The following is a 24,290-nucleotide window of genomic DNA, read 5'->3' as shown; positions in this document are numbered from 1 at the left end:
ATTCGAGCTCGGTACCCGTTTTCTCTGATTTTTGTCAGGTTTTTTATACACCTGGGAGGAAATTAACAAAAACATTTTGAAATCTTTTTAAAAAATCAGAGAAAACACTGAAAATCAATAAAAATCGAATTTCGCGCGCTTTTACCGGCAGTTGGCCTAGGAAACTCACACCTGGCCGCTAGGCCATCGGTTACCACTTCGACTTTTCGATGCCGTTTTTCTCAATGAAGGATTTTTTTGAATTTTTTTCTTTATTTTTACGGGAGTCTACATGAATTTCTACACAAAATAAAGCAATCAAATTTTTCACCGCACACCACCTTTAATGTATATTTAATCTCCAAGATTTGCTAAAAATGTTAATTTTGGTTGTAAAACAAAAAAATGACGGTCCGAAATCTTCCCGTTTCTTCCTACAGCAAAAATGAATAAACTCTGTGCGAAAATGTTGCTAAAATTTTCTAAAATGTGTTTTCGGTCAAGGTTTACAACTCTCTACAAAGTCGAGTGACTAACACCAATTAAGAAATAAAACCAGTTACAGAACGAAACATTCTTTGAAAGAACTTTTTGGAACTTTTCTTCAGTGTCTCTTCTCGAAAATGAACAACGGCCCGCGACTCTTCATCTTTTACACTATTTCATTTTTCAATCGTCGAATCTTATACGGCTCACGGAGCACACAAGAGGGTAAAGGAAGGGACATTCCTAAAGCGAGAATAAACTCATATCCAGTCGCCTCTAAAATTGCCTTTCTTTGGGGCTCATTTCGTTTCATTTCATTTCAAAAATTCTCCACCAACTTTTTCCGCATGGATTCGTCCAGAAAAGGGTGGCCGAAAGGGGAGGGAAAAAGAAAAGAAAAGATATGACGACGATTGTAGAAGAATGTGTCGGAAAATGTAAAAAGGAAAGAAGTGAAAAAAAATATTGGATACTAAAAAGTGCAAAGTGTTTTAGGGAAGAACGGTTGGGACATTCTAATAGTCCATAGTAGTTGAGGTAGCAATACACATTGGGATTTCTAGGTTTCATGATCTTCTGAATATTGAGCAATCAATTGGGGGTGTTTTATAGGCTACATTTACATGGTGGCCTAACTTTAGCAAATTGAGTTTTTTAGGCCACCAATTTTTACGCCCTAGAAATTTTATAATATTATCCTAGCGTGTTTCCTAGGTCATTTTTACATGATGGCCTAACTTTTGCATATTGCGTTTTCTAGATTTTTTTCTACCAAAAACACACCATGTTAATACCTGGTCAATAATAGATCATAAAGTTTGCGGGTCTAAAAAACTCAACTTGAAAATGTTAGGCCACGATGGTAAAAGGGCCTAGACATCACATGTAAATGTTAGGTCATTAAACCATGAGCTATGGTCGCCTAGAAAATACTTCTGCCATAATTTAGGACAACATTTTAACTTGACACATTAAATCATTTTTTGCTTTTCAAAAACCCCTCCACGTGATCCTGAAACCTTTCAAAAATTATTTGAATTTTGGATAAGGATCAAATAAAAATAGCGAATTCCAAACCCGAGAAAATTTTTTTCTAATATTCAATTCTTTGAAGAATTCAGAGTTGACGTTTTCCCAAATTAAAACCAATTGCCTACTCATAATTATGTGTATATCAAAAAAGTGAGTTGAGATCTTCAGCTCCTTCAATAAAGGTCTAAATTCAAGGGCGAAAAAAGAAACAACCCCTGCCGCGCCAGCACCTCCGACACCCAGTCCTGGTCTCACTCCATCTGTTGATCCTTCTGGAAAAGGGAAATCGACTAAGAATAAGAAATCGGTAGCCAAATCGGTTGCAAAAGATGCTGCACCTGCTGCTGCTGCTCCAGCTGCGCCAAAGCCACCAGCAAAGGCTATGATTGTGGTAAGTTACAGTTGGAAGTGCGCTCTATAGTGAACCTTGAATCTAGGTTAAACCATGGGTTCAACGCACTCTTGACACTGGAGTTGCCAATCTTGTTGAAGAATTCCGTGGATTGGCCAAATGGACTCCAGAGGGAATGACAACAGAAGCATTCGCAGCTAACAAGGAAAAGAACAGATACCAAGATGTTCCATGTCAAGATAAGGGTCGTATTGTTCTGAAATTCCCGGGACTCGCATCCGATTACATTCATGCCAACTACCTTGGAACTGCTCATAACCCGAAACGTTTTATTTGTGCTCAAGGACCATTGGAAGGCACCCAACACTCATTCTGGGCAATGGCGATTCAGGAGAAAGTCGAGTGCATCATAATGCTGTGCAATTGTATTGAGATGGGAAAATTCAAATGTCATCAGTACTGGCCGTTGGAAAAAGATCAGAAAATTTCGTTCGGTGAAGCTCCAAATCAGATCCACGTCACCAAAATCGACGAGAAAAAGATGTCACCAGAAGAGCAGTGCATCAATGTGACAACTTTGAAATTAGAATGGGCTGATGGCAACAAAACCGTCCAGCACTTGCAATGGGAAAACTGGCCGGATCGTGGAGTTCCACAGACAAATTTGACAGCTATCGTGAGTTTAAGACAGCATAGATTATTTTATTGCAATCGATAGTATAATTTATTTTAATTTAATAAGTATATAAACATTTCGAAACAGTGAAAACTAAAATTTTTCAGAATCTTCTTTCTTCAACCCGTGGAAATCAGTTCCCAATTCTCGTCCATTGTTCCGCTGGAATCGGTCGTACTGGAACCATTGTAGCCATTGCATATGTTCAGGATAAAATGATGGCTGGAGAAGACTGTATGGCGATGAATGAGCTGCTAAAAGAGCTCAGATCTCAGCGTCCATGGTCGATTCAGAACGAATTCGTTTGTTTTTCAAAAGGTTCACGGATTACTTTTCAAAATTTCAGCAATATCTCTACCTTCATCGTGTGCTTCTTGCCTATTTCCTCGAGCGCCACAAGAGTTCGTACGGAGAGTTGTTGTCTGCTGAAAATGCGACAAAATATACAAAATGGGTTGAAGATTATGTGAAGGCAACAAATGGAAAGTAGTGGAGCATTGAACTAAAGTTTATGGTTTTCTTGTTTGAATAAAGAATTGAAATGGGAACTTTGTTAATTTCATTATCAAGGGAACCACAACACCTCGTCAGTTCAGATTTCGATGAAAATTTCAGGATATGTCAAGGATAGCCTATCTAGACACCCCCTAAGTTTTTAGAACACGCTCGTAAGTTTCAGCCGAGTTATTTCAGTGTTCCCTTGTAAGTAATAGTCGGCGTACCTGTCGAACTCTCAAAACTATATTAGAAACCTCAAAATTTTAAATTTCCTTAACTCAAAAGGCGAGAAACTCGGAACTTCAGAAATTGAGAATTTCAGAAATTTCAGAAATTTAGTCACTTCGAGACGCGGAAATTGAAAATTATGAATGCTTAAGTTTTCAAACTTGGATATTTACATTCAAAATCTCAGAAATTCGAAAACTCAAAAAAATCGGAAGTTCGGAAATTCGGAAGTCTTTCGGTATTGTCAAGAAAAATGTGTCACAGTTAAAATAAAAGGTGGTCTGGTTTTTTGAAACTTTTACAATCAACTTACAACTCAATATTGTTGATTCAGTTTCTGTCCTACTTTTTTCCTTTTCTAGATCTCCTTTTTTAAATGTTAATCAGATAAGATTTCAGATTTTGATAACATCCCTCTCACTCAAACACTATTTCCAACATTTTTCATCGTTGATCGTTTAGTTGGCTAGCTGAAAAGTGATCGTCATCCGTAAACAGAATTCTTCAGAACCTCCTATTTCCAGGGTCAAAAGAATGGACAAACAGAAGCCAGCAAAGAAAAGTGCGACGACGAGTTCTCGTAATAAGACTCAAAGGAAAGCAAAAGTCAAACCATGTGCTGTGATGAGTAATGTCAGGTACAGTAAGCAATTTCCCAAGTTTACTCTATCGTTAAAAATTGCAGTTCGAAGAAGTCGTCAAATACTCCGAATCGAAAAGCGGCACTAAAGAGTGCTCCGCCAGTATCTCCGAGAGAAGAGAAGAAAGATGGTCCACCGACGGTTCGAGAGAAGAAAAAAGAAGAGAAAAAGGAGAAAGTGACACCTATAAAGAAGAAACCAGAACCCGAAAAGCCAGAGAAGAAGTTAGATCGGACCCAAGATGATGATAAAGAAACGGAAAGTGGATTGAGTTCGGTGGTGAACGAAGTAAATGTTCCTGTGAAAATGGACGATGGATACGAAGACTTTGGACCAGGAGCCAATAATCAGTAGAACTTTTTAAACCGGAAAAATGAACTTATTTGATTTATATGTTTTTTGAAATTGTGGTTAAAGGAATAGACACAGAAAAATCGGCAGGGGTTTTCCTGGGTCATCGGTCGTCTGCATCATATATCAGCCAAACCGTTGACTTTGAGCCAATTTCCGGTACTTATCGTAAAACCTTCAATAGAACCCCCCCCCCCCCACACTGTCAAGTCTGAGCTAACATATCTCAACTCTTACGCAAGATAACGGAAAAGTGTCAACTGACAAAAGACTTTTGGTATTATGATAAACGTTTTTTTGTTGCCAACTTTTCCTTATCTCTGCCATGAACTGAGAAAAATTCGCTCAAAGTTAAAAGTTAAGGAGTCTCCTCTATTACATGTTTTATCTTTACTATTAACAATCACCAAATTCTGTGTGTGAGTGTGTATGTGTGTGTGTCCGGTGTTCCCGGGTCACCTGCCCTATCGAAGTCCAGAATGGACCAAAATTTCCCAAATTTTCACAAATGACCCGAAATAGCAGCGAGATGATGCCCGTCTATTTCATGTTTCAAAATTTTGAGTTTCACGCCTTCTGGAGACGTTATTCTGTTTCTACAGAGAAATTTTTGGAAAATTATTTAAACAATTTTTACGTCATCCTTGTTTAGCCGCCCAAATTTTTTTCTTATCCACGCTATTTCTGGGAGAAAGGTGATTTTGAGGAAACGTTATTTTAGTCTGAGTTTTTGAATATTTGAAAGGGAAAAATTCTGAAACAGGAAAAAATAGATTGCGAGGAAACATAAGATCGCGCTTTCTGGATCACTCGAATTTTCAGGATTTCAACTTTTAAGAATTTCATAACTTAATTTCTGAATTTCCAAACTCTGGAATTTCTAAATTTTGGATTTTTTTTATTCACCGAATTTGCAAAAAACATTTCTGAATTTCTGATTATAGATCTTTTCAGGTTTCCAAATTTCGGAATTTCTGAGTTTTTGGAAATTATGATTTTCGAATTCGTGAATCTATAAACTTCTGATATTCCGAAGTTCCAATAACTCCTGGAGACTTTGTTCATTTCGAAACGTAGAACTTCTGAATTTCCAAATTTCCGGGTTCTCAATTTCTCGAATTTTCGAACTTCAGAGAGCAAAGAAACTATAAAAAAAAGGCAAAAAAGGTGATCTAATTTGGTACTTTTTTGCACGATTATGGGCATTATAAGCGGGAGATGTCCAGTCGTTCATTAAGCGAAATTAAGAATTTTCGAATTCCTGGAAATCGAAAATGTTAAGTTGTTCAAAAAGTAATGCGCGTTTTTGATTCATTTTAACTTAATGCAGAACTGGAACAAGATAAGATTAATCAAGGAGCTTTTCTCCATTATCATCTACCACTTTCCAACAACACATGCTCAAAGACCTCTTCAGGATAGCTGGAAGTCGAAGTAGTTCGCACTAAACGCCAATTACTTTTCGAACAACCTAATACTAATTTTCCAAATTCCAGGCGGTCAGATTTTCTAAAAGTTGACAAGCCTTCACTATAAGATAACGCAATGTAAGCGGGAGCCAGGAGGTCCAGCCCCGGAGGGACGCAAATCGACTGTCTTTTTTAATTCAAAAATTTTTCGAAATTCGGAACTTTCGGAAACCAGGAAATACAAAAATTCTGAAACATAGATATCGAAACATTTGGAACTTTAGGAAACCGGAAAACCATTCACTCCGAATTTCAGAACTTATAGATCTCAGTCATAAGTAGTTTCGAAACTTCGAAAACTTGGAAAATTAAATATTCCGGAATTTTTGTGACTTCGGAAAATCGGAAATTTAGAAATTGAATTGTAAGATACAGTATGCGGAAGCCAGAAGATTGAGCCCCAGGGCAGCGACTGATTCCCAAAATTCTGAATATCTTAATTTCCGAGTTGATAAACTATAAAAAAACTCCGAAATTACCGCATTCCGCGTTTCCTAATTTACGTTTTCAGAAACTCTGAATGTCGAAGTCTAGAATTTTCCGATTTTGGAGCTAGAAAAAAATCTCTGAGAAAAGGTATCGAAATCTCTTTTTGGAGTGGCAAGTTATTGTTAGCAGAGGCCAGTAGGTTTAGCCCGGAGGGGCGCAAACCGACATTTGCAAATTTGAAAATTTGGGAGGAAAAAAACCAGAAAGTTAACAATTTTTCACATTCAATCAAAACTTCTTCTTTTATTCCCTCAAGTTTTGAGATTCGAACGTTTTAAGTGTAGCCAGGAGATTGTAGCCGCCGACAGGCGGCGGAAATCGACTGGTGATATTACAAATTAAACCGATTACTGACAATAAATGAAATAATAAGTGCTCAAAAAAACCTCAAAAAGCCTCATTTTTGAAAAACCAGAAAAGTTACTGTAGTCGGGGTCAGAGTTCTTTTTCAGAAGATTTTTTTCAGAGACACCAACCAAATATATTAAACGTGTGCTTGTCTCCATCAAAATGACCACCTTACGAGCAACATGCCAAAAAGGATTGAAGCCAGCACACACCCAAATCTCCAAATCAGTGCTTTTTGAAATTCGAAAATGCGCTGGTCTTCAGTTGTACTAATTCTGTTGGCTATCCAATTTTCCAATTGTGATCCTCTCACAAGCGCCGAAAATGAGCAGCGACTCAATTCGTGCGGGAAAAAAGTTCAATGTAAGTTTAGAGATTGGGGTCGTCGCAGGGTTTGAACAGCTTTGTAGTCTCTCGCTCCCACTCTATTTGTTTTTCCATTGGACTAAAACTTTGCCACGCCCCTTCTCATTGGAGTGCAACTGCATACCACAGCCGTTCGAGCCCTGTCGTTTGTAGATGATTTTGCGAAATTCTGTATTTAGCGAAAGTCTACATGGGACGAGATGCTCAGCAAACAGAAGCTCCCTGGTCCATTTTCTATTTGTTGTACGGTAAACCAGACGCGAAAGGAGCAAGAACTGCGACGACATGCACTGGAACTATCGTTTCCACTCGTCACATTCTTTTTGCCACTCACTGTTTCGCCGATTTAAACGACGTTTCTTGGTCTCCCAAAGATCTACCTTTCGATAATAACAACTGCAAAGGAGAGTAAGTTTTCCTATGACATATTTTCAGCAAATACAAAGCATTTCAGTCATTATGAGATCACAAATGAAGAACTGTTGAAAGCTATTAAAATTCAGTCAAACGGCGCTAAAGTTGCACAACACCCAGAGAAAATCACAATAGTCTATGGCTGTATAAAAAGACAAGCTAACAAAACAACTCCCTACCCAAACGTTGGGCCACAGTATTACGTAGATGACTTTGCGATTATTGATTTGTATGAGGATCTGACATTCTCAGAGACTCTCGGAATGGTTTGTGTAGCAGGTGTGATCGATAAACCCAGATGATAACAAATTTTCAATATTTAGAGATCCGGGCCGCGAATGTAGTCAACACAGTTCTTGATTATTTTGGATTCGGATTAAACCGTAAGAATTTTGAGCATGTTGAGTGAATTGTTGGTTTATTTCAGCTCCGAAGGGTCAACAAGAGGGAAAAGATAACTCTGGTCTGTTGAGACATGAAAAAGTTCAAATTAGGAGTGACATGCCAATGGAGGATTACTATTTTTTGGCTATCAGTGTTGATTCAAAAACAATTGCTTGTGTAGTAAGTTGCTGAAAATATGATTTGCGGATTTTCAATTTAAATTTTTAGGGAGACAGTGGTGGAGGATCAATTGGTGATATCAATGGAAAAAAGACAATTGTTGGAGTATTATCTCAAAGTATTTTCATTCCAGTATAACCTCAGAAATCAAATTTTTCAGCGAATTGCGCCAATCCAAAAGACCGAGATGATAAACCATTTGAACAATACGCTTCTGTTGGGTATTACAATGACATCATCTGCCAATTGACTGGAATCTGTAATACTTCCCAAGAGCATGACAAATACCTGCCAAATAATGTTCGGCCAGTGTGAGTAGGAAGTTTTATGTCGCTCAAAAAAAAAAAGTTTCTATTCAGAAAACCACCACGGCCTACAGAAGCTCCAATTGTTACTCATCAAAGAGAAATCGGACAAGCACAGGGAGCTGAGCCAGATGGGGCCAATGAAAAATCCATTCATTTTATCGTGGCTTTGATTCTTGTAGTTTTTCTTGTCTAAGCGATATTTGGTTTTTATGTGGATGAGTATTAATTTAATATTATTGACTGATCATCAGAATTTTTGATTTCTGGATTTGTTTTTTTTTAACCATCAGAATTTTTTAGGTTTTTGATATTTGGCCAAAATGAATCAGGAGTGTTTTTCTTCAATTGTCAGTGTTTCTGAATATTGCAGACATATTGGTTTTTTCAGAAGTTATGGTTTTTTTTTCAAAGTTTTTGAAATTTCAGAATTTTTGACATTTTCTCTGATTTTAAGAACTTTGAATATTTTTGAACCTTTCAGAAAGTTTTTGGATTTTTCGGAATATTCGGAACATTTTGAGTTCTTTAGAACTTTCAGGAAATATTACGAATTTACGAAATTCCATTAACTATCAAAATTTCCTGAAAATTTCCTTTTTTTTCGAATTTATAAAGAAGTTTTTCTTTAAAAATATCAGGATAAAGATTTAAACCCCTTTTTTTGGAATCACATATGTACACCGCCAACAGAATCATAAAGGGCAGTGGACCCCGATACCGATACATACAGTAGACGGAAAATGTGTCACTGTCTTAAAAAAAAATATTTCAGCCGTTTTAGTTGTTTCAAAGAAATATGTGTGATCTGAATAAGGAAATTCTTTGAAAATTTCCTTTAAAAGTTGATTAAACTCCCCAAATCTATGAAAGTTCTGGAAATTCGAATCTCGATTTTCAGAACCAACTACTTTTAAGTGTCATCTTCTGTCTTGTTTTTTTCTCACTTCAAGTATTTTCGCAAAACTTTCCTTCCCTCCCCATTTAAATAACTAATGACACACTTCTCAGTTTGTTTTTCTTTTTCTAAATCAGTCTCACCTAACTATTTTTCCAAGCTTTTCCCTTTACTAATTTCATATTCCCTTTCATCAGAACCCTTCTCATTTCCACCTTTTCAAGAAATATTCTAGCGATATTCCTTTTTCCAGCCATTTTTTCCATGTGCTCTTTTTCCCTCTTCTTCCGGTTTTTCTCACATCTGTCACCAGAAGGCGTAATATAATAAAATCTGAAATAACATCGCGAGGTTTTTAGCTTCTTTTTTAGGAGTCACAAACACATTCCACTCCTTCGTTTTCCCCTGTTTTGTTGTTCCTTTTTTCCACTCTAATCTTTTTTCTCGATTTGTTTGATTTCTTTGGTTTTATTTATCCGTAAAGTATTCCCGGTATAAAAAGAAATCCTCTTCCGATTAAACTATTGGGATAAGATTTTCATACTTTGAATTAGTATGACGCTTCATTTTAAGCTCCTTTTGCATACTTTCCCCTTTTTTGTTAGTTTGGTCATCATCTTTTTTTGAGGAACAGACTGGAAAAGGTTTTTTTTTCGGTTTTGAGTTTTTGTTAGAAATTTGAGTGTAAAATTCAGTAATATTCAAAGGTAAAGATAGTGCACGGTGTTTCATTTTGTAGCCAAAAGTATGGAGATTCTCATAAAAATGAAAGAAAAACTCAAAATTACCAAAAATGAGACAAAACTCTCAAAAAGGAAAAGTGGTATTCGTGGCTGGCAACCGTGAGTTTTCTAGTCACCGGCCAGCGCTCATATTCGAATTTTTCAATGGTTTTTTTTCACTTTCAACAGAATATCCTTAAAATGTTTAACTTTTTGGTTTTTTTTCTCAATGTTTTTTAAAAAGTAATTTATAAGTAAAAATCGAACGACTCCGTAAGAAAACAGCTGGAAATCACAAAAAAAACCCTGAAAAGTTCAATAACGAAAAATTCGCGCGTTGGCCGCGGACTAGAAAACTCACACTCGGCCGCCAGCCACCTTATACCGATTTTTCGGGGATTTTTCTCTCACTTTTGGAGTTTTTTGGAATTCATCTTTTTTATATGACTCTACACAACTTTTTTTTTTTACAAAATGAAGCAGTAAAAAATCATAACACTATTTTGAAAAACTCAGAATTTTGAATTTGAAAGTTCTGAAAAACTGAAAGTTTTTATTTTCTGTTTCTTAAACTTCATTTTTTTTGTTGAAAATTTATGTTTTCCGATCTTTCTAGTGCCTCAGATTTTCAAATTTCAAGATTCGGAAGAATTCTTGAGATTCTAGTTGCTCTTCTAGATTCCTTTTTTCGTCTGAAAATCAAGATTTCCCATATCAAGATTCCGACTTCTTCTTGATTTCCCAAGCAAAAAAACCATTAGATTCCCACGGCCTTCTTCTTTTCTAATTCTTCTTCTTTGTTCATTCCTTTCTGCTCTTTCATTTTTCTTCTATTTCTCATTTTTCCTGTCTTCTTGTTTCTTTTTTCTTCCTATTTCTTCCTCCTAATTACACTCGTCCCTAACGTCTCCAGAGACAATTCCTTCTTCCTAGTTCTTCTTCGTTTTTCGCAGTTTTTTGATGGATGAGAAGCCAAAAGTTTTCGCGCGTCTCCATTCACTTTTTTTGTCCTTCTGTCCCATTTCGAGGTCCCAAAACGCTCAACTTCTCCTCTCTTCCGCCGCTTTATTTTTTTTTGGTGTGACTAGTGAAAATGGCAGAATTCCTGAATTTGAATTTTATGGAAAAAAGAGAACAAAGCTTCTGGAGGGATATATATGCATTCTCAATTTATTTTCACCTGCTCTCGTCTGTCCGTTTTTTTGTGCATTTTCTAATATTTTCAATCCCCTGTCAAATCTCAAGAGAGACATTTTGTGACGTGACAAAAAACTATACCGATTCAAAAAAAACGGTTTCAAGACCCAGTACTCAGCAATCATCAATCATTCCATGTAGTGATTAGTCTAGACATGTTCTTTCCAATATTCTCAAAATTTGCAGTCTTCCAGGTATAACTCCAAGAGTTAAAAAAAACGTGAAAGAGAAAATGATTCTATCAGAAAATAGAGGAGCAACAAAAAAGAAGACATTTATAGAAAGATGTGCAGAGTTCTTGAAGTATTCCGGCCTCTCACTCTTCGCCCATGTTTGCATCACAAATTTATATTGCTCCGTAGTATGCTTCTTTTTCGGAGATGAAGAGAGAAATAGAAAAAATGAGACAAATATATAAGAGAATAGACTCCCATATTGTTACTTATTTATGTCGATTTTCAAGCACATTCGAATAATTTTGGCAAGAAATTTCGAAAGAAATTTTTAAGGAACATTTTGTATTGTATTTTTTTGTTCTGTCAACAAATTCTGTTTCAAGAGTCTTCAATATTTTTTGGGAATAAATACAGAGAAATGTTTGCTGAAATATTTGTTAACTAACTTTTCAGAAAAAAAATTAGAATTTTGTGATTACCTTATCTGAAACTGACATCGCCTTCAAAATTTTTTTAAATTACTTCAAAATTTACTACTGTAAAACCTCTAATAGAACTTTTGAGCCCGTTTATCTCGCTTTCTATTAAAAATATAAATAAGTTATCAGCTAATTGTGAGAAATTGCTTATCGTAATAAGACAAACATTTTATCAGTTGACACATCTTTGATATATCGAATAGGAAATGAAATCGGTGAGCTTAAGTTTCACAGTGTGAGGGCTCTTCTATTACAGGTTTTAAAGTATATGGTTTTTGTTGAGAACTGAAAATTAAACAATATTTGTAAAACTTTCAACGCCTTTTTGTTTACGAGCATTTTTTTAAGTTTCAAAAAGTTAGCCTAAAAAACATTGTTAGGTTTCAAAAGACCCCATAAAGTGTTTAAAATTTATGACTAACTACATCCTTTTCTTCTTTAACAAACACCAATAAAAATATGAAAATGGCGGAACAGAAGGACCTTTCAAAATGGAAGAATTGCTCAGTTTTTTTTGTTTTTCACAAAGTTTCCGCTCTTTTTGGCATTTGCATCCGGACCCCCCTTCCTTAGAAGACGCTCTTTTTATTGCTGAAAAAACATCGGACTCTCAAAATTAATGAAATTTTCTTGGTCGTGAGAGAGTATGTGCGTGTGTGTGTGTGACTTGAATATCTTTTTCTTTCATTTCTTGACCTCATCAAAGGTTTTTTTTCTTCTTCCATATTTTTTCTTTTCTTTCTTTTTCCCTTATCCAAATTTCCAACCTGGGATCAGTATTCTGAAGACGACTTGACAAAAAAAGAAGACAAATTCAATTGTCGTTATTTCCATCACTTTTTCACTTTTTATCTCTTCTCTTTTTTCGGCTTCGTCAGTTTTTTTTTTTATTTCTTTCTCTAGCACTCTCTTTTTACTCGGCCCCTTGAAAAACGGCTCCAGATGGAACACAAACATGCCTTGTTTGCAGTTGATTCGACTTCGAAAAAAGAAGAAGAAGCAGGAAGAAATAGAGGAAGAAATAGAAGATGTCAGAAGAATGAAGGGAGGACGAAATGAAGAAGAAAACGAGAATGAAGAGGATGATGAGCCAGTCGAAAGTTCGTCAATTGGGTGCTCGCCACTGACAAGAAGACGTCGGAAATCAGCTGCTGTTGGTGAGTTTTTATGGTCTTTTTATGAAATTCAAATTTTCCTTACTTTAGAAATTCTGAGCCAAATTATGCTCTCCCTGCTTTTGAAAACTCCATAAAAAATATAATTACATGCTAGAGTCGTTTATGTCTTCTTGCTTCATCGTTCTTTTTCGAAAAACAAACTAGATGGCTCGGTTCGGAAAACTGCTTACCTGATTACCTGATTCTTTTTGTTTTTTCAACCTAACGGAGCAAAACTTTTGAAAAACAATAACAAGTTCGATTTTCAAAAAAACTCATTTTGCCTTCCGTTATGTGCATCTATTTTTTAAAGCTCCTCTGAGGATCTGATAGTTTTTAAACCACTTTTTCAAGGCACAGGTCCATTGCTCGACCCGACCAACTTTGAAAGTCTGGAACATTTGTTTTTTATAGGTTCAGGTATCGAAAAAGGTATAGCAAAATCAAAGTAATTTTTTGGGCAAAAATTGCTACAGACAATTGCTTTTGAACTACAGTATCAATTCAAAACTACGATACTTCGAAATCAGTCATTTCGAAACCGCAGTAATACAGGCAAATGGATGCATTTCAAACTGCAAAAACAATTTTAGGGTTTTCAAATCTGCCTTTTCTGAGCACATTGTGAACTCCGGAAATATCACAAATATAATATTTTCAAAAAAATATCTTTCGAGTTTCAGAATGTGTTCTATCAGAAAAGGCATATCTAAAAACCCGGAAATCGGTCTGAAATTTTGTAGTCTGAAATTCATTCATTAGCCTGTTTTCGAAATGACCGCGGTTTCGAAATGACCGTTTTCGAAGTGACGCGGAGCATTTTTCTAAAAATATCGAATAGCAAAACGGAATCTTTTTTTCAACTTTTTGATAAACAACAACCAAAAATTTTAGAAATCTTCGAAAAATGAAAAACAAAAAAGTTTTGGATGTGCATCTATTATAGGATTTATAATATTCAGAAAAGTGTGGAATTAATGCTCAACGATAAAAAAAACGATAACAAATAAAAATTATGAAACTGAAAATTTGAAAGCGTTCAAAATTCAATATGTATTGGAAGGATTACTTTAGCCCTATATCTAACTTTATGTTTCCAAACGCCAGATATCTTGCTGAACAGAACCAACACCCTCTTGACTGTTCTCCAGTTTGTTCAAATATTGAGAACCCAAAAACCATTGAAGCACATCCTCAGCTCCTATTTTCTTTTTTTCGGTTCTTCTTCATCTTCTTTTCCTGTCTCTGCGTGTCTGAAATCTAAGTAAATTAGTATGCTCTTCCTTCTTTTCACACTATCTCTCCCTTGAAGATTCGTCACATTTTATCAGAAAACATCTGATGCTTTGCCTTCTAGAGAAAACGAAGAAATGTTTGGATGAATGGTCAGCCATTTTCAGGCAAAAGAAGGGAACGACAAAAAAAAACAATATTATTCCTCCCACATTGTTCTAAACATTTTTTGATGCTCTTCTCTCTTCACTCATATTTTGATTTGACTCTGTTTTCTGTGACTCTGATGTTTTTGATTTCGTTTCGGTTTCCCATACAATACAGTATTCCTTCTGTGTTTCCTTTTGAGAAACCACTGATATTCGCTGCTGAGTTTTTTTGATTAGTTTGCTCCGAAATCCCTGGATAATTGAGAGTACGAAGTTCCTCAAAATTTTCAGAATTTCCGAAAGTTCTGACAGTTTCAAAACTTCTCAAACATTTTTCAAAAGCGAAATATTCTCTAAATTCTCGACATCGTTGAAAGTTGTATTCAGAAATCAGATTTTTCAATTTTCGCATCTTTAAAATTTTTGCAATTCCCAAAGTTAGAGAAAAAAATCTTCAAAACGCCAGAACTTTGTGGGAATTCCGAAATTTCCAAAATTTGGAGAATTATTATCAATTTTTAGAAGGAATTGTGATTTTTTGATTTTCAGAATTTTCAGCAACTGTAGAAGTTTTTGGGTTTCCTGGATTTCATAGAATTTCTGAACCTTTAGAATTGTTTGCGATTTTGAGAATGTTTTATTTTTCTTTTTTTGTGTATCTTTCTCTGAATCCGTGCAAATCAAGAATAGTAGATCCTTTTTTCTTAAATTCCAGAAATGAAATTCTCAACGCTTGCCAGAATATTCGTTGTGTTTCGTCGTCGAAAACGGGGGAAACTGCGTCGAGAGCCGACGTTCCTACCGTATCATGTCAGAAGTGTGTGTTGCATAAAACAAAAACTTTTTCAATTTGATTAGTGTTGAGAAAAAAAAACTACGAATTTCAAAAAAGTGTATTCCTTTTTCAGGATCGTCAGCATCCGAAAAGCATCACCATAACCACGGTCATCAATCGCCACGAAAATCACCGGGGTTCCGATTTCGACGGATTTTTGACACTTTTACGTTTACGAGGTAATTGATATTTACAGACTGAATTAAATTATGGAATTTCAGATCCCTCAAGCCACAGTATTCGTTGGAACATAATGTAAGTTGATGAGTTTGATTAAGCTGGGTGGTATTATTGGAATATTGCCTGTCCATGGTCGGGTATAATTTCCCAGACTGATAAAAACAGGTATCTCTTCAGACATAAACATTTTGAAAGCATGAAAATTGGTAGAAATATAGTTTTACGTTTGATTAACAGCTACTGAAATTTTCAAAGCGACTTCTCAAGACTAGGTATTGTAATGATTGTCCAAAGGTGAACATCGTAATTTTTCTTGTGATTTTGATGAGATGAAGCAAGTTTGACCAGCGATAACTCAGTTCAAAGTTGATCAAATAATTTGAAACTTTGTCAGTTTACTGACGAGTTATTTGAGTTTTTGTACTCCAAATTTGTCCAGTACAACGCTTTACTCAAATGTTTTGCTAGTACAAACTTGAGTCCGGGTAATTATGCGCCAACGTATGTGAAATCTCGCCAGCTTTATTATGTCGATTGTAGTTTTTTTCTCAAAAAAAAACTGTCAGGTGCGCTGACCATCAGTCCCTATTTTTTCGAGACCTGGCTCTTTTCGAAATGAGTCATCCTCCCAAAAGAAGACTCCCAAAAAGAAATTCGTTCTCCTCATTTTCCGATCACATTCAATAAGAATCCATCGTTTCTCTAGAATCTCTCTCCCGCTTTTTATAGTATTCCCTTTTTTGTCCAAAATTTTCCGATGATCATTTTTCGGAAATAAAACGAGGGTTTTTGCGATGTGCTGCACACACAGCCAACCAGAAAGGCAATAACGTTTTGGTTTCCACTTTCTCCCTTCTCGATCGCCCCTTTTTCCTTTTTCTGAAACCTAGGTGTTCCATTTATACATGATATTCTGACATGAAAAAATGGTGAATCTGAACTTGAAAAGTATAGTCCGTCGGATGAATTCCTCGAGTTCATCGTCAAAATTAAAATATCGAAGTTTATCTTCGACATTTGTGGTTAGTTGTTTTCTGCAAAACACTGTGGAGGAAAAACGCCGATGGCCGTGGCCGAAGGTACCACAACGACAAATACCATAACCCAAAAATATGTTTATTTTCCTGATTTATTATCTCGATTTCGTGTAATTTTTCCTAAAAAATATTAAATGGAGACTTGCGAAAATATAGACTATCCCGAAAATAAGACAATTAGGTTACGGTATTGGGACCTTCGACCACGGCCACCGGCGTTCCTCTTCCATATCTCAGATGTTTTTTGTTCATTATAAAATTCATTAGACATGCGCAAGTGCTCAAATTACTATTTATTTCAGAACGATGAAGAGGAATCTGACGAAATTCAAGGCGGAGAAATGGATGTAGTCACACACCTTCTTCTGGAGGTTAGACTGAATAATGGAGAAGATCTTCCAGTTAAAGATGCATCTGGAAGTTCGGACCCCTATGTCAAATTCCGGTACAAAGATGCAATCGTTTATAAATCTGGAACAATTTTCAAAAATCTGAATCCCTCGTGGGATGAAGAATTCCAAATGATTGTTGATGACGTCACTAGTCCAATCAGGCTGGAAGTTTTTGATTTCGATCGATTTTGTTCGGATGATTTCATGGGAGCAGCTGAAGTAGACTTGTCACAAGTCAAGTGGTGCACGTAAGTTCTGAATTTGTCTGGGATCTTAATTATCCGAATTTCAGGTCAACTGATTTCCATGTGAATCTACTCGACGAGGTCAATGAACCAGCCGGGAAAGCGTCTATTTCAGTGACCATCACACCAATGACACAACTGGAAGTTCAACAATTTCAACAGAAAGCCAAAAATGGAATTTTGAGTAACACAGAAAAGAAGAAGGAGCAAAGAGGTAAATATGGGTCATTGCAGGGTTCGAATTTTTGTGGTATGCTAATGCACTCTGAAGGGAAGGGGCGTGTCAGCAAAGACCTAACATTTTGCCACGCCCTTTCTCATTGGAGCGCAACAACATACCACAGTAGTTTGAACTCTGTGAATATGGGTCATTTCAAAATTTTCATCACTAGTCGAATGACTCAAGTTCACGCGTCCACTGTGAATAAATAACTAGATCAGTTATTCCACACGATGATTCATCGACGAACTGAGCTAACTCCAGTAGTATTCTCCCCAGAATGTTGGAAAACATACAGTAACCCCTTATCACTGTTATTAAATGTTGCAGCAAACAACACTCAAGACTGGGCAAAACTTGTAAATATCGTCTTGGTGGAAGGAAAGGGAATACGTGTGGAAGAGAAAAGTCCCGATGCATTTTGTAAATTCAAACTGGGTCAGGAGAAATACAAGACAAAAGTGTGCTCGAATACCGAACCGAAATGGATTGAACAATTCGATTTACATGTTTTTGATACGTCTGATCAGATATTACAAATGGCATGTATCGATAGAAATACGAATGCTATCATTGGAAGGTTTGAACTTTCTTTTTTTCTTTTTCGAGAAAACCGAGATTTCCAGAATATCCATCGATTTATCTACAGTATCCCTTGACGAAACTTTCCAGCACTGGTATCATCTAGAAGGCGGTCCAGAAGATGCTCAAGTCCTTCTTCTGATCACAGTATCGGGTTCACATGGCGCCGGTGAAGCAATTGAAACAGACGAGTTCAACTATAACGATATTCGGAATACAAGGATTCAGAAATACGATATTTCAAATACATTCAATGATATTTCCGATATTGGAACTTTGACTGTAAAATGTAGGGTTTCGAAAATATGGGATATTTTGAGAAAGTAATGGGTTTTCAGTGTTTGGAGCGGAGGACTTGGTGGCCAAGGATTTTGGAGGGAAGAGCGATCCATTCGCAATTTTAGAACTAGTAAACACCAGAGTTCAGACGAATACAATTTATAAAACATTGAGTCCGAGTTGGAACAAGATTTACACTTTGTAAGTTTCATAACGTAAGGTATTCCCTCTAATAAAAGGTCCTCTCATACTTGAAATTTCAGCTCAATTATCTCAATTCCTATGAAAGATAACAAAAACTTGTCAACTGATAAAATGTTTGTCGTAATATTACCAACATTTTATCAGTTGACACATTTTTGATATCTTTCATAGAAGATGAGATAATTGAGCTCAAAACGGCAGCTTTTGAAATATAATTGCTCCTCGGTAACTAAAAATTTTAGAGATCTATTTTCAGCGCTGTCAAGGATATTCATACGTATCTACAAGTCACAATTTTTGATGAAGATCCAAATAATCGATTTGAGTTTCTCGGTCGTGTACGCATTCCTTTGAAATCCATTAGAAATTGTGAGAAGAGATGGTATGGTTTGAAGGATGAGAAACTAAAAAAACGAGTGAAAGGAGAGGTGCTTCTGGAGTTGGACGTCATCTGGAATAACATTCGAGCAGCGATTCGAACATTCAAGCCAATGGAAAGAAAATATATAAGTCAGGATCAGAAGTTCAAGCCAGCTTTGTTCAAAACCTATTTCGTCGAGCTCAAAGATTTTGTTAGTTCTCTGGCGAGCTGCAAAAATGACATGGAATATCTTCTCTCCTGGCATTCCAGATCCAAGTCTTTGACTGCCTATGTAGTAAGGAATAAACTATTTGAGAACAGCTGAACAACTACAGTAATTCAGATCTTCATGATTTTCGTCTACTACTTTCAAATTTTCTTCATCCCTCTTATGATTCTCGCCCTTTTCGGATATAACTTTGTAAAATTCAAAACTAATGGAGAGGAAATCTCAAGAACACCAAGACACTCGTTGAAAGGTCAGAAAAGTGAGGAGGAAGATGAAAAGGTAACAGATTCTGAGTTATTAATTAAAATTCAAATTTTCAGAGTGGTGGTTTTCGTGATACTCTCAGCTCTATCCCTGACATTCTTCAATCAGTCCAATCTTTTCTTCATTTTACCACTCAACTAATTCAAAAAATTAAAAACACATTCAATTTCACTGATATTTGGCTCTCTTTACTGGCGGTCATCGTCTTATTCATCGCCTTCGTCCTACTGTATTTCGTGCCACTTCGATGGATTATAATGGTTTGGGGAACGAATAAATTCTCAAAGAAATTGAGAGACCCCAAATTTGTGGATAACAACGAAGTATTGGATTATCTATCCCGAGTGCCTTCTAATACTGAACTTGTGAGTTTTTTGGGTTACTGTACTTTTGCAAGAAGAATTTTTCAGCAAGAGCAATCTAATGAACGTGTCAATCGACCAATTAATCTGTGATTTCCCTTCTTTCTTGCTTTCTAGGAATCATTTTCCTTTTTCCGGTTCCAAACCATTCCCTTTTTTCATGATATTTATTATTATAATTCAATTTACATTCCCACGTGACATCAACGTTTTCCTTTTTTTCACTTCAATAAATAAATTAAAGGGTTTCATGAAAATTATTATTTTTACATCTCCAACGCAATGATTTTCTTGCAATCCTCACTTTTCTTGGTTTTTCCAGCTTTTGTTGTTGGTTTTTTTTTCTAGAAAAAATTATTCAGAAAAAAGAATTTCAGACGAGTGTTGACCTAGAAGAATTGCTATCCACATCGGAAGATCCGGTTCAAGTTCTCTGTCGCTGGATATTTTTCACATATGTCATTGGATTCGTTTTTCTGATCATTGGATGTCATATTTACGCATCGGTGAAGACTCATTTTAGGATTTTAAATTTTAAAAAAATATTTTTTAGATGGTCCGACCCGAAAAACGACAGTATACCTACTCGCTGAATCTCTCTACCGGACAAACGTTAACTGAATATACAATGTGAAAAAATTGTGTGAAAATAAATATTTCCTCTTTTTTCCATTGTTTTTTGTTTTCAGAATCTTTGGGACTTTGACCAAAACTTTTATTGTATCAAAATTTTTTAAAAGTTATGTTGAAATGCTTCTTGATTCTCGGCTATTTATCCCAACAGTAATCCTTTTGATTTTCGAATATTTTCTCTCTACAGTAACCTTTTTCCTTTTCGATTTTTTTTCTACAGTAATCTTTTTGACTTTATAATGTTTCTTCCTACAGTCAATTCCTATTCGCCACCTTATTAGGAAAATACATAAATTTTTGGAACATTTTTATGCAAGAAAATTTTTTGGTCAGAGTCCCCCTTTGAAAATAATTTTTGTCTTCTCAGACTTCTGATCACTTATGCTTCAGACACCAAAATTACACTCGAATGCGCTTTCTCCGGCGACCCGAATTATATCTTCTTCTCCCCAATTAACTCAAATCCCGGGAGGCGTGTTTTGATGTCATAATGCACTAAAAGAGAGCAAAAAGAGGATTATAAAACGAGAAAAAATTAGAAGATTCTCACTGATAAGATTTCAGGTAAGCTCCATCCCTTAGAGCTAGGTTTTGTGTATAAAACCTAGACTGCTGCTCATCATTAAAAAAATAGTAATATCATCTTCTTCTTCATTTCCCTTTTGTTATTCCGCCATGAGTTCCGATGAGGTGAGAGAATTCTAGTAAATATTTTTGCTTGGTCTGACTTCAAAGAGCTGGACAATAACAATAACAATTATGGATACTGTACAAGAGGGATAGCTAGAAATCAGACTAGAAAATTTGAAATTTATTTTAATTTTTTTTTCAATGATCCCGAAAACATATTTTCCCGTTTCTCCATCTCAGACGATGAATATTGCAAGTACTTTTTCATGAATCATTGTCTAGGTTTCCCTGTCTAGATTTCATAAAAGTTTTTGGAAGATCAGTTAGTCCAACATTAAAATAAAATAATGAATTTTTCAGTTCTTGAAAAATATTTCCAGTCTAATAGTTCCGAGAAAAGATGGTGTTCCAGTCGGTTCATTTCTGAAAACATTTTTCCATTTTCCTCGAAAGTTTATGTTGATGTCGTAGCTATAGAAAGATGGCATCTTGTGAAAAATTCTGAAAATTCTGATAATTTCAAAACTTCAAAACTACATAGAATTTAGATTTACCGAAAAAAAATTAGAAATTTCAGAAATTTTAATATATAAAAAAGGCAATACTTGAAATTAAAAATATAGCAGAGAAAATTTTTGAAAAATGATTTCTTTTTCTGAATTTAATGATTTTTTTGGATTTTCAAAACTATTGACCTTTACTAAGTTTTTTTGATTTTTAAGTTTTCGAAACTTTTTTGATTCTTGGAGTTTTTGATTTCCTTACTATTAGATTTTTGAAGGACCAAAAAATCTCATAACAAAAAAAATCTACGGACAAAAGTTTCCGAATAGACCCATGTTTTGAGCATTCGTGCATTTTTAATCAGAAATGTCTAGTGATTGTCATAAACGAAATTAAGAAAATGTAGATCGGGCAGGTGGTGAGTGATTGACTTCTGGTTCATATCAGATTATTGAGTTACTAACTTTTTTCAAAAAAAATCTAAACACTTTATTTCTCTTCCAACATAAAAATTTTCCAGAACCCGTTTTCACCGGAATTCAAAGTTCCTAATAATCCCGTCGATATGTCTCTATCGGAACAAGAACGTGCTCAAGTCACAGCATTCTACAAGAAACGACAGGAGATGATAGCAAATAATCGGATCTTGTTGGTGAGTTGCCTCCACAAAAATCCCTCACTTATAATTTTCAGGATTGTCCAAAATGTCTCATCTTTTTCTCGGATGTGCTTCTCTATCGTATGCACATGGTCATGCATGGATCTTCCCTCCCTCTTCCTTTCACCGCTACATCTGCCTATTTCTCACCATTGCAACCTCTTTCCACATGGCAGTGTTCCTTGTGCAGAAGACAGTGCACTGATCGGATCGATTTTCAGTGTCATACAATTCAATACGAGCATTCTATGATTCCTCAAGGCTTTGGGATATCGAATAACCTTCCCTTTCACAACGGATTTCCCGATTTGTCATCATTGATTCCACCATCTGAAATGATAAAAGAATTGGCGAACATCCTGAAGAATGGTGCTGGGAGAAAATCATGAATTTTCTATATTTTGAATCATTTTTGGACTACTTAAAAAAATTAATATCTGTTCAATAAATATCATCTTAACTATGTGTTATTTTTTATTTTTCGCTACGAGATATTATTGTTGTCCGAAAAAAATGAGAGTTAGAGAGAAGTTTAAATATGCGAAGTGTATACGGTAGGTATCTCGAAGCGGCGAAACGAAACAACACGCACACGATGGAGACGCAGACATATTTAGTCTGCGTCTCTTTTTTTCGAAAAACAATAATATCAATATACTCTTTTCCATATACTTCTCTCTAACCGTCATTTTTCGGACAACAATAATTAATTTAAAATTTCCACCAAAATGTCAATATTGCAGCACCAAGTGCGCCCCATAGACACGCATTAGAGAGTCGAGGCAGCAGAGAAGTGACGATCTCCTTCCTTTCTTTGCATTTTCGTCGCACCTGCTTTTTCCCTAAAAGTCGATAATAGCTTAGCCTTTTTTTTCAGTGTTAAAAGATGGTGAAGTCTCCGGGAACTTCTCCGGATAGGAAGAAGGCCAAGATCGACGTTTATCCGATGGTGGTGAAGGATCCACAGGCTCGTGAAATAAATGCGGCCCATCTCTTGAGCTACACAACAGCTCTTTCAGGATTTGAAATTCCGACAGAGGTTTTCAAATCGTTGATTTTCTATTTTTATCTTATTTTTCTTCAGGATCAACTTGCAACCGTCGATGGTGATTGCTTCCGACATCATCCAAACGAAGAAGTGGAACAGTATTTCAGAGCAAGTGCCCAGTGGGGAGTTCCGGCGATTGCATGGAATATTGTTCGACCAGCGTTTCTTTGGAAGCTCGAGGTTTCAACACTTTCCTTTTTGCACATGTTTATTGATTCATTTCAGTTCTGTATCACTGAATTCATGCACGTGGAGAAGGTAAAGAAGGTTGAAGCAGCGAAGTTGGCTGATCCTATTAATGAGAACGAGAAAGCCGAGAAAGACACTCCAGCCAAAGAGAAAATGTCTATTTTAGGCCGTGAGTTCGAGCAGCTGAAGAAATATCTTATGTAATCTTTCTTTATAGACAAGATAAATCTCATCAAAACCACTCCAGTTGTTTTCAACACTGAAGAGTCGATGGAATTCGTGCTTGATAAGGCAAAAGGCTTCGATGGGTTCCCATTCACATGGCAGAGACTCTGCGAGTTGTTCACCGAACCAATGAAGCACTACAACACAATTGACAAGTTCTTGAGAGCTATTGAAAAGGTCATCAACGTCGTCACAACAATCAATGAGCATGGTGCACGTTCATTCGGAGATTGGGACGTCCCACACTCTCATCAACAAAACTTGGAAAATCTATTTTTCGGCGCTGTGGTGAGCTATTATGTAAAATCATTGTTTCTCAATTAATGTTTCTAGGATGAAGTGGAAATGATGGATCTGGAGAAGCTGAAGCATGAAAACGAGGAGCCATTGGATATGAGTCAAAAATCGATGCCAGCTCCACGTGCTCCTCCTCGTTCTCCATCTTCATCTCCAAAAGCCATGTCTCCAGGCACTTCACCGAAGGCGATCTCACCAGTTTCATCTCCAAAAGCTGGCTTAACGGCTACTCAAAATCAAAGTCCAAAGAAGGAGGAGCCAAAGGAAGTGGAGGCCAAAGAAGAATTGAAGGATGAATCCAAAGAAGGTGCGAAGAATGACGTCAAGGAAAAGGACGGAGCTACAGAGCCAAAAGAAGAGCCGATGGAAATGTCAAAGGATGATCAGAAAGAAGAGTCGAAGGAAACCCAAAAACCAGAAGTAACAGAAGAAACGAAGGCCGAGGAGCCAAAATCAGAGACCCCTGCTGTTTCCGAAGCCGCTGATGAGGAAATGCCAGAGCACCCGGACGAAAAAGTAAATAAAGACGAAGAAATGGAGTACACACCTGCCGCGGCCATATAATTTCTCACAAAGATCTGACTATTCTGATGAAATCTCAATTTATTTTTCACTTCAATGTCTTCTTTTTTCCCCTATTTTCAACCAATTTTCTACATTTTATCCCCCACCATGAGATCTCTCATCTATTTATTTATTTCCAGTGA

The 24,290-nt window shown here is 36.2% G+C and overlaps 7 protein-coding genes across 7 annotated transcripts in view; 6 read left to right on the top strand and 1 right to left on the bottom strand.

The window, feature by feature from the left end:
- Positions 1–706, bottom strand: part of CBG12693 — a gene marked incomplete at both ends in the record, with an annotated part of 1,869 nt that extends 1,163 nt beyond the window's left edge. The window contains one exon of the mRNA XM_045240799.1: positions 636–706. Coding sequence (XP_045094947.1) covers positions 636–706 — 71 coding nt within the window. The remainder of the gene's footprint in view (positions 1–635) is intronic.
- Positions 707–1,630: 924 nt separating this feature from the next.
- CBG12692 lies at positions 1,631–3,015 on the top strand (the record flags this gene model as incomplete). The annotated part of the gene is made up of 5 exons (XM_002640143.2): positions 1,631–1,647; positions 1,693–1,888; positions 1,935–2,525; positions 2,633–2,827; positions 2,872–3,015. 5 exons carry the CDS (start codon positions 1,631–1,633, stop codon positions 3,013–3,015), a joined length of 1,143 nt encoding a protein of 380 aa, XP_002640189.2.
- A 770-nt stretch (positions 3,016–3,785) lies between these two features.
- CBG12691 lies at positions 3,786–4,246 on the top strand (the record flags this gene model as incomplete). Its single annotated transcript, XM_002640142.1, has 2 exons — positions 3,786–3,889; positions 3,937–4,246. 2 exons carry the CDS (start codon positions 3,786–3,788, stop codon positions 4,244–4,246), a joined length of 414 nt encoding a protein of 137 aa, XP_002640188.1.
- A 2,859-nt stretch (positions 4,247–7,105) lies between these two features.
- Positions 7,106–8,394, top strand: Cbr-try-7 (the record flags this gene model as incomplete). The annotated part of the gene is made up of 7 exons (XM_002640141.2): positions 7,106–7,323; positions 7,370–7,608; positions 7,653–7,712; positions 7,757–7,893; positions 7,942–8,011; positions 8,054–8,204; positions 8,253–8,394. The coding sequence occupies 7 exons, from the start codon at positions 7,106–7,108 to the stop codon at positions 8,392–8,394; spliced, it is 1,017 nt and encodes a 338-aa protein (XP_002640187.2).
- Positions 8,395–12,625: 4,231 nt separating this feature from the next.
- CBG12689 lies at positions 12,626–19,492 on the top strand (the record flags this gene model as incomplete). Its single annotated transcript, XM_045240779.1, has 11 exons — positions 12,626–12,827; positions 15,118–15,223; positions 15,266–15,299; positions 16,564–16,901; positions 16,946–17,112; positions 17,449–17,684; positions 17,737–17,989; positions 18,039–18,180; positions 18,440–18,839; positions 18,888–19,052; positions 19,094–19,492. The coding sequence occupies 11 exons, from the start codon at positions 12,626–12,628 to the stop codon at positions 19,490–19,492; spliced, it is 2,442 nt and encodes an 813-aa protein (XP_045094946.1).
- A 1,215-nt stretch (positions 19,493–20,707) lies between these two features.
- On the top strand, positions 20,708–22,213 carry CBG12688 (the record flags this gene model as incomplete). Its single annotated transcript, XM_002640139.1, has 3 exons — positions 20,708–20,722; positions 21,687–21,818; positions 21,860–22,213. The coding sequence occupies 3 exons, from the start codon at positions 20,708–20,710 to the stop codon at positions 22,211–22,213; spliced, it is 501 nt and encodes a 166-aa protein (XP_002640185.1).
- Positions 22,214–22,710: 497 nt separating this feature from the next.
- Positions 22,711–24,147, top strand: Cbr-ppfr-2 (the record flags this gene model as incomplete). Its single annotated transcript, XM_045240767.1, has 3 exons — positions 22,711–23,230; positions 23,279–23,574; positions 23,620–24,147. The coding sequence occupies 3 exons, from the start codon at positions 22,711–22,713 to the stop codon at positions 24,145–24,147; spliced, it is 1,344 nt and encodes a 447-aa protein (XP_045094945.1).
- Between the last annotated feature and the right edge of the window lie 143 nt (positions 24,148–24,290).

Source organism: Caenorhabditis briggsae (genome assembly GCF_000004555.2).
Source record: "Caenorhabditis briggsae complete genome, chrI, whole genome shotgun sequence".
Classification (NCBI taxonomy): domain Eukaryota; kingdom Metazoa; phylum Nematoda; class Chromadorea; order Rhabditida; family Rhabditidae; genus Caenorhabditis; species Caenorhabditis briggsae.
This window is presented reverse-complemented; position numbering and strand designations above follow the sequence as displayed.